Below are 17371 nucleotides of genomic sequence, written 5' to 3' on the forward strand. Positions count from 1 at the left end.
ACTTGAAAATCATGTTAGATACAGTAATAAAGATTTTGTATTTTCAGAGGGCAGTTCGAAGTTAAGTGTTGACAAAAAATAACGTGTTAAAATAATTAACGCAATTAATCGCACCATAATAAGGAAGATTCCTGAGAAATGCAAGCTTGTAGTACCACCTGTTTACTCAGGAGGGCAGTAAGTGAAATTTCAGCTGTATGAGCAACGCATAGTCATTGTTGCCAACTTAGCGACTTTGTCGCTATTTTTAGCGACTTTTCAGACCCCTTTAGCGACATTTTTTCAAAAAAGCGACTAGCGACAAATCTAGCGACTTTTTGGACAAACCTTAGCAACTTTCCAAATTCCAAATATCGCCAGTACTGCAAGTGTGAGGTCTTCCCCGCTGCGTCTGCTCTGTTCAGTGAGCGGCTGAGAGGAGCAGCACATTCCGTTGACTGCACGCCAGCGGACATAGACATGAATGAGCTGCGCATGTGCACGCTGTGATAGCAGGAACCAATCAGTGATCATATAGCAGCTGCCTTCTCCTTTGTTTTAATTCAAAACATTTAATTTGACCATTTTTTCTTGGCATGCGCTTATATTCACTACTAATCAGAGTTTTAGTTCATTCCGGTTCGGTTTCTGAACTCTCCGACTTCAGATCGTATATTTACAGACTCTATACATTTTACTTATCCAAACACAACAATAAAACTTCTTCAAACTCATAAACATGTAACGTTAGCTAAGTTCCGTTCCGTTGTCTAACAGAAAATATGTAATTGAGAACCGTTTTACTGGACATTCGGCTATATACTTATATAAAAACAGTATGAGCACGGTTTAGGGGAGATAACCGTTATTATAAACTGAAGTAGGCTACAGTACCGACAAATTAGGCAGAATGCAAATACGACGCGATGACGTCATTAATATGCTAATGACACATGACGTCATCTGGCGACATTTAGCTACTTTTCGAGCAGGCTTTAGCTACTTTCCATAGAAAATAGTTGGCAACACTGCCCACAGTTTATATAGTGAAGAAAACACTTCAGTAGCAGAACAATACAAACATGCGTTACGTTCTTGCGTTCAAAACACTTGATGGAGAGCAAATGCGAACTAAGGGATCTCAAGATGTGTTTAAAGATTGAGTATTAAACTATATTTAACTTGAAACAGTGAACTAAAAATTGTATGTTTATGATGTGACGCACCCGAGAGGCTAAACAAGCATGTCTGACGCAGGTGTACATTGACGGTACTTAAACAAGCCCTCATAATAAATCTCCAGCTGATTGACAAATTCACTTGTGTAATGGATTGCTGTGAACTGTGTGACAATGATTGACTTATGATCAATAATATGGTAGTAAACAATACATTGTATTCTAAAGCTGCTTTTTGTATTGTCTTATCAATGATGAACTCTTCTGCTACAGGAATGTAATGCATTTTAATTATCTGAATATTTTGTATTTTTATATATATATATATATATATATATATATATATATATACATATATATATATATATATATATATATATAGTTTTTAAATATTTAAAGATAACTGTGTATAATTATATATTGATATAAATATGTATAATGTTTATATATTGAATTATTGTTATATGAGTGGCTTTCTCAGCAAATATTTGTATTTGCGATTAATTAATCGGGACAGCATGTAATTAATTCGATTAAAAATGTTAATTGATTGACAGCCCTAGTTTATACTAAAGATAAGTAATTCAGTTGAATGTTGATTTGACACACTTAATGTAGGTTAAAAACATCATATGGACTATTATTGAAGTAAGGTGTGATTTTAACCATGTCTCCATATTTAAGCAGTTGTAGATGGTCCCATTGGCTGTGATGGTTCTCAAGTGATACTCCCCGCAACAAAAGAGAATGTTTCTTTACTAATACCAGATCATTAAATATTGTCTAATAGGACTTTGCAGTAACCAGACCAGTGCCAAGAGGTGATGATCCAATGACTGTGTGGCAGGGTGGAGGGCAGGACCCAATTGGACTGATTGGTATATACTGTATGGCTGCCATTCTCTCTCTCATTTTCCCTACATGCTCAATGAAGGTATGGTGTGGGCAAGACCTCTGGGCTTAAAAGTTTACAGTAATTAAAAGGGTGAAAGCCCTGTAGAGGCCAGTGGCACCTCTCTTATTGAGATCAACAAATATGGCAAATGTTGGTCCCAGTGTCGTCCATTTTTGTCAGTGGCTTTGCGGAGCATGTGCTTAAGGGTTTTGTTAAAACGTTTGACCAAGCCATCTGTCTGGGGATGGTACACAGATGTTATTAACTGTTTAATCTTTAACAGGGCAAAGAGTTCTTTCATGATCTTGAACATAAAGGGTGATTCTTGATCAGTGAGGACCTCTTTTGGGATCTGAAACATGGTTTAAAATGGGCAAGGATGAGGCGGGAACCGGACGAACCATCAAAATAATATTTAATGAAAACTTAAATAAGACAAACATAAACACATACAACAGCTGCCTGTGGCTCACTTTCTCCCGAACTGCCATATCCAGCTTGGCCTTATTCCTCTCCTCGGCTGATTAGCCTGATTTGGGGCCGGCCATTCGGACTCAGAGGCCAGCCTCGCCCTCCTCTTCGTCACACTCCTCCCTCCTTTGGGGGATGGGGGGAGGGGTGTTGCCCTATTGGCCGTGCCTGCTGGCAGGCTTTCCCCACCTTGTGAGACCTGGGAAGAAGACAAGGGGAGGGAAAAGAGTAGAGGGAAAGGGCAAGGTGGAATGACAGTGAGAGAGAGAAAGTAAAAAAATAAAAAACTGTGCTCGCCGGTTCTCCGACACACCGTCGCCTGGTGCTCGACCACTCCTCCACCCTCTGGTGGACGACAGCCACTTCTCCCCAGGTGGACCGGAGTGAGTATGCTGACTCCTGGCAAATGGATCACCCCTCCTCCCTTCATGGATGGCAGCCTTTCCTATGCGTCCAGGCAACAGGCAGCAACTCCTCCATCCCCCAGCGGACGGCCGCGCCTCCTCCTTTGGGCAGACGGCAGTGGCGAGGACACCACGACAGCGTATCCCTCCTCCTTCCCAGGCTTCGGCACCAATGTAACACATTTCTAAGTTCTGGGCAATGGGAGAGTCAGGAGACAGCGAACAGTCAAAGGTGAGTATTTTATTACTTTCTCTCTCTCAGTGTCTTAACAAAACTTAAACATAAAGGGGTCTTGGTGGCCATACACAAAAACTGGTCAACAGTATCATAAAACAGATTTAGGAACAGGCTCTGTTCGCTCTCTTCCCCTCTTTTGCTCTGGCGTTCCTTTTTCAGGTCTCGCTCCACCATCACTATAATTAGAGACAGGTGTAGGAGATAATTACGACCAAGTTGACGAGCCTTACTGCTCTCTCTCTCCTGCAGACCGACACATGACCATGGCCCCAATGTCACAGGATCCCTACTCTGCTACTTAGAAGAAAAATTTATTTGGCAACCTGCTTGGCTGTGGCTTTCCTTAATGGCACCAACTCAGGGTATCGGGAATGATAATCTAACATCACTAGGATGTACTGGTGATCCTGGTCACTCCTTGGGAGGGGTCCCACAATGTCCATCCCTATTCTCTCAAATGACACTCGGGACAACTGTGGCAGTAATTGTACAAATCTTTATGGATGCTCTGCTATGAAAACCTTTTAAGAACCCTTTCTTTAGTTTTCTCCACCCCTAAGTGTGCTCCTAACAGGTTACCCACCTGGGCTAGCTGGAGTACTGTGGCTCTATGTGGTTGAGGTATGAGGAGCTATTCCAGGATTTCCTCCCCAGCTTTCTTAACTTAATATAGCAAACCCCCCTTGATAGCAAAATGGGGATAGGTTAAAGGGAAATTACTCCTGTCTAGCCCTTCTATTATTCTCACATTCCTCAAAGCATTGACAAGTGTGAGGTCATTCAATTGTTCTTTTCCATACTGGCCTGACAGCCACTGGGGTTCCTGAATTACCGGTCCATTGTCCTCCTCTTGGCTGTGAAAAGAGGTGAGTGATGTCCTCCAGATCTTCATGGGACATCAGCAGTCATCCACGAGCAGCATTCTCCACCGTATCCAGTGGGGTTGGGGATCTTTTTGTGTTGTCCCGACAGGGAAGACAACAACTTTTCAAAATGAAGTGTTTTAATGGTTTTAAGATACAAAAAGGTCTCAATTCACCTATAGTAGATAACCAAAAAGAACTCTGGTTTCTTCTGCTCTTGGACAAACAAAGTCCAGTCTTATTAAGACCAGGGGTGTAAAGTAACAAATTACTTTACTGTAATTAACTACTTTTCCCAAGAATTGTACCTTAAAAGTAGTCTAAAAATGGTATTCCTTTACTTTTACTTGAGTAAATTTTAAGTGCTGTAAATAGAAGTGGAGCATAGTTGTAGCGGGAAGACCAGCAGGTGTACATCACATCATTAGCTGGGTAACTCCTAGCCAATCGCACGTAAGCCAATGCTTTATATGTCCGCTCAATCTATCACATTGCTGGTTCGGTGTGTTAACACTGCAACCTCCACCTCCCCACCATCACCAGTTGAGCCCTGTCCCGCAGGGGGGTAGGCTCCTCGCCCCTGCCTCCTATCTCCGGCAGGACATGACGGTTCCGGGTACAACTCCCTTGGACTGCCAGACGGGGCCTACGCCAAAGAGAGAGACATCACCTCCCGTTTTACATCTATCAAATAAATGGCATCTCAAACTTCACTCAAGCCTGCGTGTCTTCCCGATAGAACTACCTTTACTGCACTATTTTCCCACCATCTGTGTTCAATACTTCTGTCCTGACTTTATTTTTATCTATCAACATGATTGGCTAGGGAGAGTTTCATGACTCCCATCAAATCAAATCACAGGTAAAAAAAACTTGAATGGTAGCTGCAGATCCAGTTATGGATGTGGAGATTTCCTCAAGCACGTTTTAGGCCTGAACTTCACAGCTGCACATGAAAGGGATTTTCACAGTGAACAAGGCTAATTGCTTGACTGTGTCATGTGAGTTTATCTTGCTCAAACCAGATATCAGCATTAATCCTGCCTCTAATTTGAAGAAACATATCGAGTGGAATTTCATATTTCTGCTTACTAGATTCTGTGTGTCTGTAATGTAGTCTGTTAATTAGCTTTCTATCACTGAGATTATAGGGTTTGGTGTGAGAGATTAAGGCAATGTTATCAATAGTGCTGGGCAATAAAACAATCTTGATGTTTATCTGGAAAAAAGAGAGATGTCCGTGATATCGATGACAAACTTTTGAGTAATTTTCTATACTTAGTCTATGTTCTACATCTAGAACAGGGGTGTTTATTACATAGATCACGCTAACAATACAACCACTGGTTGGTTGATCTAGAATTATAATTCTTCTCCCTGCCCAGTAGATGGCGATATGCATGTTGAACGTGAATCACCAAAAACAAAAGAAGAAGAAAGTGAAAGTTAAAGTGGAGATTGGCTGACCAGGGAGGAGAATTTCTAGCAAAAATGGACTAAAATATTTATGTTTCTCACCCAACCTATCATATCTCTTCAGAAGACATGGATTTAACCACTGGAGTCACATGGATTAGGGAACTTTTATGCTGACTAATGTGATTTTTGGAGCTTCAAAATTTGGCACCCATTCACTATGGACCAAAAGAGCTGAAATATTTTTTCTACTGATGAAAGAAATTCATCACATCTGGGATGGCATAAGGGTGACTAAATAATGATAGAATTTAAAATTTTGTATGAATTATTCCTTTAAAGCCCAATGTGGCCCCTGTACCAAACAACTGCTCTACCGCCTCTATTGTGTCACGTGACCCTGCTTTTTTTAGAGTTTTTTTTTTTTTTTTTTTTGCATTCCTTGCATTGTTTTGAACAGTAACTGTCTCAGTCGGCATTAAGGGAAATTTAGATTGAGTTTAATGAAATTGTTTCATACATTATGATATTGAAAAAAAACGTATTTATCTTTCATTTCTGTAAAAATGTCTACCTTTTATTTATTTTTAAATCAGATTCGTGCAGTGTTTACAGCATTATATAGAAGTGATGTATTTAAAAAGTTGTCAGCCACAAACACCTATAAAATACATATATTTTTTATCATTTCTGGCAAACAGCCATGAAAGGAAATGTACATTACGGTATGTGTGCTACATTTTTAAATTGCAGCATAGAGTTTTTGTTATGAAGGGGCATAGATTTCACAACATTGTACTCAATACTCACTACTCATGAGTAATTTTAAATGAGCTACTCTTTTACTCTTACTTGAGTAGTTTTTAGCACCGGTACATTTACTCTACTCAATCCACATTTTTTAAGAAGTAACAGTACTTTTACTTGAGTAGTATTTTTCAGCACTCTTTCCACCCCTGATTAAGACGAGCTGCCTCACTCATCAGCTGCACCTGACCCTCCTTAAGTGTCAGCTTTTGAATTGTAGTTCTCCTCATCTTAAGGTCGATTGGGGTTTGTAGTTTGGGGCAGGGCACATCTCACTCTAGCCACCTTGCTGGAACGTACCTCCCTTCTAGCACATGCCCTCTGATGATGCCACAGTGTGTTGGTGTGTTGACTGTCGTAGTATGATAGTGTATATGTCTAAAACTGCCTGGAAACTTGGGGCAGGAAACCACATGTTGTGTGTGTGATGTGTGGCTGTCACTCTCGGTTTTTTTTCTTCTCCCCAACATTGCAGTAATGACAATATCATAATGATCATCTTTTTTAGTGTTGCGTTAATGAAGATTACGGGGGTACAATGTGCATAACTGTCACAAATAATGTCACAATGTAAAAAATCTTAATGGCCTCAAAAATAGGCTTCATTTTCCATATGCAAAATACAATTTCTTTTCTCTTTTGATATCAGATTAAAATAAGGCCAGGACATGGGTGAGACCGGTGTGTGTAAATAGTGTGCATCTTAGTTTGGGAGTTATGAAATATGTACTGTATATTACTTTGAATTGAATTACTTTAAGTGATACACAGAGCATATCTTCCTCTGGAGAGTCCTGCATTCAACTTTCAGGTCTTCCTCCAAAGACTCCTTAAAATGTTGCAGTTGAAGTTAGACATTTTGACTATTTTTGAAAGGTTAAATTAAAAGGTTCACATGTAGCAAAGAATACACAGACGTTTGAGACCGTATTATTCGTTTTTTTATAATCCTCCTTACTAAGCAGCTCTTCCCCTGCAGCCAGTTTGTTCCTCTTCTTTTTGTTATATTACTTTATGTGAGGAAGTATGTTTGTTAGTAGTGTTTCATACATGTGCAAGTGTAACCTCGTTTTCTCTTTCCCTTAATATTGTATCAATGATGTTCGTGAAAAACAAAAACTGAGAGTGGAAGACACAAAGTGACACTTCCTGAAACACATATGTGCAACGGTATGCACGTTGATTTTTTCGTGACATAATGTGGTTTAAATGTTAAATGCCTTCACCAAAGTTTCCTTGAAAAACAAAAATCTGTTTATTTCTTTTTTTTCTCTTTGCCAGGAATACAGTATCTTAAATGAATATTCCAGGTTCAGTACAAGTTAGGTTTAATCGACAGTATTTGTGGCATAATGTTGATTAAAAAATCCCTCATCCCTCCTTTTCTTTTAAAAAAGCAAATATCTGTGTTACAGTGAGGCACTTACAATGGAAGTGAATGGGTTAAAATACTCACTTTTTCAAAAGTATCGCCACAATAGATGAACAATATACATGTAAATATGATTTTAGTCACTTATTAACATTTTCTGTGGAGTTTTTTCAACTATGTTGCCATGGCGACATATATAACACTGTTAAACCTAAAACATTTAGTGTTAATGATTTAAACAACTTTACAGCTCAACTAATACACAGGTTTTAAAAGAAGAATTAATGTAATTGTTTTTATAAAATTATAAGTTTCACAATTTTGCCTTTAAACCCTCCGAAAATGTCCCCATTGACTTCCAAGTGCCTCACTGCAACTGAGGAATAAAGTATAATTATTTTTTAAGAGTAATCAACATTATGCCAGAAATGCTGTTGATTGAGCTTAACTTGTATTGAACCCATCGGAATATCGCTTTAATATAGGTATTTTTTTAAATGTAGTTCACAAGCTCATTGGGGTTAACAACTTCCTGTAAAACGGTCAGCCTTACTCATAAAGTAGGGCACAAGTAATACAAAAAAAACCCCTGTGTTTTCCAAAGTGCATTTTAACAGCAGTGAAACACTTTCTTATGATGTGTTACATTCATACAAGCAGACAGAGAAGTACGTTTGAAGTAAGTTTGGAGCAGAAGAAATTGAAATAAAATTTGTGTAAATGGTCAGCTTTACGCTAAGCTAAAATGCTATTGTTAGCCATTTTACATGCACGTGTTACCAGACACGATCATATTTATTTATCAAGAAAATTCACGTTAGATCAAAATGTATTTTATTCTAGTAAGATCTTAGATATTAGGGCAAAAACTATATTCTTGATAATCATTTTTGTATTGTTTCCTGTAAAAATATCGACAAATCCTTAAAACAAAAGATCGATTTGATTTATCTTGTTTTAGAAACAACGCTGTACAAGATATTTGGGTTTTTCAGAGAATGTATTTTTAACATGTGCATTTTGTCTTACTGTACTGACAGAGTTTTTATAGTCAAAACAAGTGAAAAAATCTACCAGTGCTGAAGAAGTAATCCAAAGTATTTAGATTACATTACTGATCTTGAGTAATCTAACGGAATATGTAACAAATTACATTTTACAGCATGTAATCTGTAATCTGTAGTGGAATGACACGTAATTGACACATAATCCTGTGAATGACACATAATCTTGTTTCCTTCCTGTGGGTAACACTTTTTTTGTCCTTTGCCTACAATATGAAACTTCTCCTTTTTAATCATAACTGCTTCGGTGTAGTTGTATCAAAACACAGCTTCCTCTTCCTATAACACAATTAGATCTACTGACTTGAAAAGGCAGCGTCTCAGATTTACTCAACTTAACTTGTCGAGACTTGTTGAGATCAACATGGCAGCAGAGGTAAGCAATTTGTTTTTTAGGTTGATGTATGAAAATCTATCAAGCTGATTCAACAAATAGCAATCAATCAACATTTATATTAGTTGTTGAATGTAGCCAGGTGGAAACATTGTCTGTGTGACATTTTACAGGGGAGTCTTGTTAGCGGTGGTGTTATGTTTGTCCATACCGAGAGTGAAGGGAAACACTCCTATGAAGTGAAGAACTTTTTAAACCATAACAACGGAATTTTTATAAGGTGAGATTATTGATGCACAATACATTTTATCCAAATACTACCAAATTACATAAATCTGCTGATTACATACAATGTAAAAAAAAAAAAAAAGCTGTTTTTACAACAACAACAAAAACTGTAAATATGCAATAAATATTAACTAAATCTATCCATCCATCCATCTCCCTGCCTGACTGTCTGTCCTTCCGTCCATCCATTTGTTTATATATCGTTCTATCTGTCTGTCTGTCTATCATACTGTCTTTCTTTCTGCCTGCCTGTCTGTCTGTCTGTCCGTTCTTCTGTCTTAGTATCTATTATTTTATTTATCTGTCTGTCTGTCTGTCTGTCTATTTATCTATCATTATATCTGTCTGTCTGTCTATCTATCTATAATTTAATCATTATGTCTGTCTGTCTGTCTGTCTCTCTGTCTGTCTGTCATTTTATCATTTTGTCTGTCTGTCTGTCTGCCTGCCTGCCTGCCTGTCTGTCTTTTTATCTATCATTCTATCTGTCTGTCTGTCTGTCTATCATTCTGTCTGTCTGTCTCTCTATGAATCATTTTATCATTCTGTCTCTCTGCCTGCCTGTCTGGCTGTCTGTCTGTCTGTCTGTCTGTCTATCTATCTATCTGTCTGTCTGTCTGTCTGCCTGTCTGCCTGCCTGTCTGTCTTTTTATCTATCATTCTATCTGTCTGTCTGTCTCTCTATGAATCATTTTATCATTCTGTCTCTCTGCCTGCCTGTCTGTCTGTCTGTCTGTCTGTCTGTCTGTCTATCTATCTATCTATCTATCTATCTATCTATCTATCTATCTATCTATCTATCTATCTGCCTGCCTGCCTGCCTGCCTGCCTGCCTGCCTGTCTGTCTTTTTATCTATCATTCTATCTGTCTGTCTGTCTGTCTATCATTCTGTCTGTCTGTCTCTCTATGAATCATTTTATCATTCTGTCTGTCTGCCTGCCTGTCTGTCTTTTTATCTATCATTATATCTGTCTGTCTGTCTGTCTATCTATCTATAATTTAATCATTATGTCTGTCTGTCTGTCTGACTGCCTGCCTGTCTGTCTGCCTGCCTGCCTGTCTGTCTGTCTATCTATCTAACATTTGATATTACTGTCTGTCTGTCTATCATTTTATCACTATGTTTGTCTGCCTGTCTCTCTGTCAGAAATGGAGATAAACTCCTGATGATAAATGGGACAGACACTGAGGGTTTACCTCCAGAATCAGTTGCCGATATTCTGGTTAAAGGATCCCCTCTACTGGTGGGTTTAGAATTTATCCACACACACTAATACTCTCAAATATACACACTGAAGAGACATAAGTAAAAGTGAACTTTATACAGCCCTCATATTATGTTTATGGCAAGTCAGGAAACTTGAACTGATCACGTGGTCGTGTGTGGGGTGTTTGAATCAATAAATTCTGGAAAGCACCTTGTCATAAGTGATTACTTAAAAACAATATATCTGTCTCAACTTTCTGTACACTATAGACTATCCATCATCCGTGCAAGGAACAAACAGCAAAGTGTGCATCCGAGGAGATCAGTGCCTACAAAAAGGAGCCAACAGTCATGAGGTTCAGCCTGATGATGGTAAGAGAGGAAAATCTGGAGAATGTTGACCGCCAAGAAACATCATATCCAGAAGCAGAGTGGGAAGATATGGACATCGAGGGCGACTGTTTCAGTGATGATGATCTGCTTCTTGTCTCCATGGGTGGCACAAGCTTCTCCATGGTTGTTTCTCGAGGCACGGATGCTGACAACCCTTGCCACAACTGTGGAAAGACAGATTGCCAATTTAACGAAGTTGTCATCAAGCCTGAGACAGCTGAGATTGCCTCTAGTAAGACATGAGATTTTGATCTGTATCTGATCATTTTCCACCTTTCTTACATGTTGTAATTGATCATTGGTGTCCAGAAAACCTGGCGACTTAGAAATAAAACTGTAATAATGCTTCCATTTCCACAGATTCTGCACGGATTGTGAAACTGATGAAAGAACGGAGTAATTTGTACCTGAAGAGTGTTTTGAAGAACAAGTATTTCACCCCATCGAGGCAGCAGATATTATTAAATGACAGCATGTCAGGTTTGTATCTAATAATGTTATTTCATGTTTGGGAGGGGGGTTCTATACCTTTTTAGAAGTAATACAAAGGTTTGTTTTCTGGCTTAGAGCCTACGGCAGCTACTACTGTTTGGTAAAACATTTCCAGAGCTAATTGAAGTCTCTAAATATTCATTGGACAGTTTAAGAGTGTCTCAATTCCTCTCAAAAAAGTTGATGAAGTTGACCAGTTTATGTATAATGCCACCAAGTTGTCAGAAAACCACTAAAAGCTGTTCAAAAGCCTTATAACATCAGAATAACACCTTATTATCTCCAGAAATCATAATTCTGCTGTCTGATATTCTTGATTCTGCTTAAATTCTGCTGGTGACCATCACTGCCGTTGGCCTGTTTTCCAATTATTTCAAAAGCAATACTTTCAACATATTTTTCAATGTGTTGCTGCTTTTTTTCTCAGCACAAATCACCATCTACTATTATATGTCCAATGCACTGGACTGCCATGCTGGTGTTCCCGTTGTGCTGAACTTCACTGGTACCAATAACTTCTTCCGCTGCACCACAGAGAAAGATAAGAAGGTTTTAATACTCATGGTAGGTTTTTTTTTTTGCATGTAGAAGCATACATTCTGTGCTTTAAGTGGTGGATAAACTAAACCTGTGCTTATTATGTTTATTTCAGAACTATACTAAAAGCGAGCTGAAAAAAATCTGTGCCGAAGACTCCGAAAAATGGTCCTTTGTATTCTACATGACTTCAGAGAGAGACAATCTTCGTCGTTTCGAGTCAGCACTCCATAGAGGATGGTTTATTCAAATCCAGAGTGTTAGTGAATGTGATGAAGTAGGCATGCAAGAAAAGAATCAAGTTGACAATGATCCATCCAACATCTTCTTTATTATAATTGAGAGTTAGACCATTAATTAAGGGTCAGAATATGTATCAACATGTCGTAGTGACAAGGACATTTTTAGTTGAAAAAAAAAGTACATTTAAAGTAAAAAAAAAAAACTTATTTGATAACTCAAATCTTGGACCAATCAAATAGTTAGACACAATATGTTGCATTAAATAGAAAGCAGGTGACAGCACTGTTTTAAACTGTCAGTATTTTTAATTTGTAGATTTTGAAACGGGGCACTTGACAGAGCTTGTTCTCAAATGCAACTATAGTATATTAGAAGCAAATTGGTCATATTAAACTGTAAGAGGATTTTCTGGCACTTGTTAATGCTGCCTTGCTACGTCTTCATGAAGTTTGAAATCTGGGTTGGGGAAATTTGTTTCAGTTTGGTCTAAGAATGCAGAGCCTCTCTGCCATTGAGTAGAAGTGTATCATACTATTAGCTGACGTGTTTTTACCCCGTTATTCACATACATGTGTGAGAATGAGTGTCATGTTCTGTCTTTTATATTGAGCTACTTTGAAATGTCTAGATTACTATGGTAACCTCCGTTCCCTGATGGAGGGAACGAGGTGTTGTGTCGAAGAAGCGACACTAGGGCTCTCTCTTGAGAGCCTTCTTCAACACAACGACGAAGTGAGCGACAGACGGGAACTGATATTTTGAAACAATACATAATTTTTATTGCTTTGTGCTTATGCTTTATGAAAAACATTGTGCTGAGACACTGGTTGTTTTTATTCTTTTTTCTTTCTTTCTTTTTTTAAGATTTATATTATTGACCAACATTTACTGTATAAGCTAAAATCTACTTACGACTTTGAACTTTTGCTTTGTGCTACATAAATGTATACTTTATAATATTATCATGTTTTCGTGTACCATATGTCTACTTCAAAATATTTAAACTATGATAGCTAAAAAATAAAATATAAGTAATTGTGAAAGTGTGTTTAAGTAAATATTCTCTTCATTACGTTAAATGTATACCTGTAGTAAGGACTGTAAAGACATGGACCTATGAAGCAAAGCTGGAACTACATGCCTGCTTTGCACTGATTGGAGCATTTTTTAGGCTGCAGACACATATCTGAATGAGCTCACAGATACTGTGGCATCATATATCAGTTTCTGTGAGGATGTGTGCATCCCTACTATGACATTTTTATCATTAAATAACAATAAACCATGGTTTACAGGAAAACTCAGACAACTTCTTTATGCCAAAGAGGATGCTTACAGAAGTGGGGATAAAATATTGAACATCCAGGCCAGAAACACACTGACTAAGGAAATCATAGTGGCTAAAAGAAGCTGGTCTGAAAAAGTTTTCAGCCAATGATCCTGCATCTGTGTGGAAAGGCCTAAAAAGCATTACCAAGTATAAGACACCTCCCCCTCGCTCTGTAGAGAGTCAACTAAAGGCTGATGAACTGAATGTGTTTTACTGCAGGTTTAAAAAGCCCAATCTCACACCCCTCAATTGTTCTGATTTTCACTTCACACACACCAACACCTTCTGAAACCCCCTCCTGCTACTCAACCTGCACTTATGATCTGTGAGGAGGATGTGGGCCACGACTTCCGGAAACGAAAGGACATAGTGTCTATTTATACTCTTACCTGGTTTTGTATTCTGTGTCTCACTGTAATGATTTGTGTGCAAATGCTTGTTTCTCCTGTCACCAATTAAATGTGTTTGTGAGCAATTTGCACTTGGCAATAGTGTCCAGGAGTGTTGGTTAGTTATGTTTTTGAGACCTTATTGACATTACAGCTGATTTTCTCTAAAGCTGAATAAACAATTCTTATCCAGATGAATGGCCAGCATCATCCAATCACTTCCAACCATGTTTAAAATTTGCATTCTAAAATTCTGAATCTATGCACCGATTATCATTGCCCCATGTCTGCCAGACATGTTGAGGGATTCAAACATCATCTGCAGCCTGAAACTGAACTTTTGGTGTGATGTTAGGAGTGAATACACATAAATGCATAGGAAAGCAATAGGATGCTTACTTGCTCCCTACTTAGTGAATGACTTAAACTCCAGTGTGCTGTATGTCTGCACTGGTCTCAGAACAGTTCAAAATGCACCTTATTTAAAATGAATGCATTTTTTAAAGTGGCATATCAAACTAAACAAAAGACGCAACTCTTTACAACCACACAGGTTTCAATCAAAACCTTCTTACCAGAGGCACTTTTGTTGGCACTGTGCCCACACTGTGCTTCACAGAACTCAACGTCATACTTTTGTGTCACGTGATGCAGTTTGCCAGAAGTTTAACCCTTAAATGACAGCATAGAGTTTTCTGAACAGTATTCAGTCAGTTTGAATTCATTTAAATTATGCGTTGCATATAGCGAAGCCAAAATACAATGTCCACACATGTGGATGCGGTTCAGTTTATCATATAGCAAAACATTCAGTACACTCAGAATTAATGGTTGCCTAACTAGGCCTTTTGCTGTAACAAGAGACAAATGACAAGTATGTCCCCTCTCTGGGCTTTTATATTCAATATCAATTGAACCATTTCTGTAATCTTTAAGAAAGCGATTGCATGGATTTGGTGTCCCTTGTTTTCCAGAAATTCCACCAGTAAAACTTACAGCTTATGCAGATGGTCTGCACTTATATAGAGCCTTTTAACCTTAGCGGTATTCAAAGCGCTTTACACTGTGACTTATTCACCCATTCACACACCAATGGCGGCAGAGCTGCCATGCAAGGTGCTAGCCTGCCATTGGGAGCAACTTGGGGTTCAGTGTCTTGTCCAAGGACACTTCGGCATGTGGAGTTGTGCGGGCCGGGATTTGAACCCCCAACCATGCGATTAGTGGCCCGCTCTACCAACTGAGCCACAGCCGCCCCAGGTGATATAACTATTTATTAGAAACATCGATTATATGACTGATAAGTGTGGAGGACACCATGTCAGGTTTGCACAAAATCACGTTAAAGCTGTCTAAGATACTGTGACGAGGAGAAGGGTATGGCCAGGCCGTGAGGGCACACGGTCAGAGCTGAGTCACCTAATCAGCAAGAGTGAGAAATAAAGGGGAGCTGGAGACATCAGTTCGAGAGAGATGGAGACACGTGCGGCCGCTGTGTGTGCGTCTCTCTGTTTTATGTTGTTGTAAGTTGAGTTTATGTCATTAAAGTTTATGTTGACTGTTCTGCCAGTTCCCGACCCCTTTACCATCCCTTACCTGCTACAGATACTTTTGGTATCCCTCTGTTTTGACCAGTTTATTATAGCAGTCTGACAGTTTTTAAAATGCATTGCTTTTGTTACAGCAACAATCCCCATCTACCACATTACAAAAGACATCACCAAATCAAGAGTTCCTGTTGTGCTGAACTTCACAGGTACAGATAACTTCTTTTCCTGAACCAAGCAAGGTGAAAAAAAACGATTTTAATACTTACGGTAAGAGTTTATTCATTACCAATGTGTTTCTTGTTGAAGATTTGTGTTTTATGGTTTTACATCTGCGTATTGGTATTTTACTATTTATATTTGAAATGCTATTTGCCAGCCAACAAAGTGTAATTTTAGTGTTTCATTATAGTGTTTTTTGATTTAAGAGTTGTTCTGTCATTCTGCATATCTGTAGCGTTTGATGGTATATTTAAAGGATTATTCCGGGAACAATCGACAGCATTTGTGGCAAAAAACAATATTTAGATTTGTCCCTTTTCTTTAAAAAAAATTGGGTAAAAGTGTGGCACTAACAATGGAAGTGAATGAGGCCAATCTGTTAACGTTAAAATACTCACTATTTCAAATGTATAGCCTTTAACATCACTGGATTGAGTGGCAACTGGGTGTGCGGGGGGGGGATCTAGTACAAGAAGTAGGATGGTTCTTCTGGTAGATTTTAGTTAGTGGTACTACAGCACTATTTCTGACCATTTTGGTGCCCGAGGTGAGATCGCTGTTGTTGACGGGTGGACAGTGTTTTAGCAACTTGCGTGGCGATCTCTTTATTGGTGCTCTCATTTTCCAGAGCGATCTCATCATTTGTGATGGTGGTGCGTGTGTGTCCTCCACCTTGTAAATGGGACGTCAATGTTCACTCTGGTTTTGCTCCATTCTCGGTGTCTTTTAGCAAGTCTTCGAAAATTGGCGAAGCTCAAAATCTTTTTCTCTGTACACATCTGCCATGGTTTGTATTCCCTCGGCTGAACCAAGTAATCACGCCCCAAACTCGCACTATAGGTTGAGCTAGAACTGGATGGGTGGAGCTGAGCGGGCCGCTCAACATATAAACACGCGTTTACATGCACGTTCATACAGTGGTCATGTAAACACAATAAACCACATTCCTTTATTGGCGTAGAGGCCATAAACAGCTTATCAATAAACCAGTCGACACAGGTAGATTGTTGCCAATTTTGCTGATTTCATGTGCCATGTAAACACCGTACCCTGTGTACCAGAGCATCCAGTGTGCACACGTGTTGAGCGCATGTGTAGCCGGTCCTGCTCGCCCTGCTCCGAACGGGACTCGAGCCGACGTCTCCGGCGTGGGAGGCGGGTGCGCTAACAAGGAGGCTAAAGGCTACAGGCCCTAGCGTCAGTCGCTAGTGCACCTCTTGAGGTCAGGAGAGTGAGGTTTACTATCTACCGTTCTTTAGCTATCTACCAGCTGGCTCCCGTTACACATGCTTCTTCACTGATTGACATCAAAAGCAGAGAATAAAGTGATTATTTCAAATGTTATATAATTTGCTTAGATTATGTAAATAAGATGATTTTACAGAGCAATCAGCATATTGGTGTGCATGTAAATGTGTTTTGATCATGCTTGGGAGGTTCAGTGTTTATACTTTTGGGTGAGGTAAACCCAAGAATGGTTTACTTTTGACATCAAAAAAGGTTTCATCTGAATCTACATCAGAAGTATTGTTCTGTCCTGTAAGCTGCAGCTAAACTGAAGTATTATCATGTGGATTTCAGAGATATGACAAAAAAAGCTGCATAGCAGATCTCCAAATGGAAAAATTATGCCTCGTTTTCTTCATGTCTCAGTCTGCAAGCAGTCTCCGGCGTTTCGAGTCTGCTCTCCACAGAGGGTGG

General features: G+C 39.0%; 1 protein-coding gene across 2 annotated transcripts; it reads left to right on the forward strand.

The window, feature by feature from the left end:
- Positions 1-8861: 8861 nt before the first annotated feature.
- On the forward strand, positions 8862-13189 carry LOC127632944 (uncharacterized). Of its 2 annotated transcripts, XM_052111790.1 has the most exons (8): positions 8862-8866; positions 8982-9063; positions 9195-9301; positions 10458-10554; positions 10788-11142; positions 11271-11390; positions 11830-11966; positions 12055-13189. In XM_052111790.1, exons 2-8 carry the CDS (start codon positions 9052-9054, stop codon positions 12286-12288), a joined length of 1062 nt encoding a protein of 353 aa, XP_051967750.1. In that variant the 5' UTR covers positions 8862-8866; positions 8982-9051; the 3' UTR covers positions 12289-13189. The 2 variants fall into 2 exon arrangements, with proteins under 2 accessions (XP_051967750.1, XP_051967748.1); XM_052111788.1 differs by lacking the exon at positions 8862-8866 and having other exon boundaries at positions 8885-9063.
- Positions 13190-17371: the final 4182 nt, after the last annotated feature.

Source organism: Xyrauchen texanus, chromosome 39 (genome assembly GCF_025860055.1).
Source record: "Xyrauchen texanus isolate HMW12.3.18 chromosome 39, RBS_HiC_50CHRs, whole genome shotgun sequence".
NCBI classification, from domain to species: Eukaryota; Metazoa; Chordata; class Actinopteri; order Cypriniformes; family Catostomidae; genus Xyrauchen; species Xyrauchen texanus.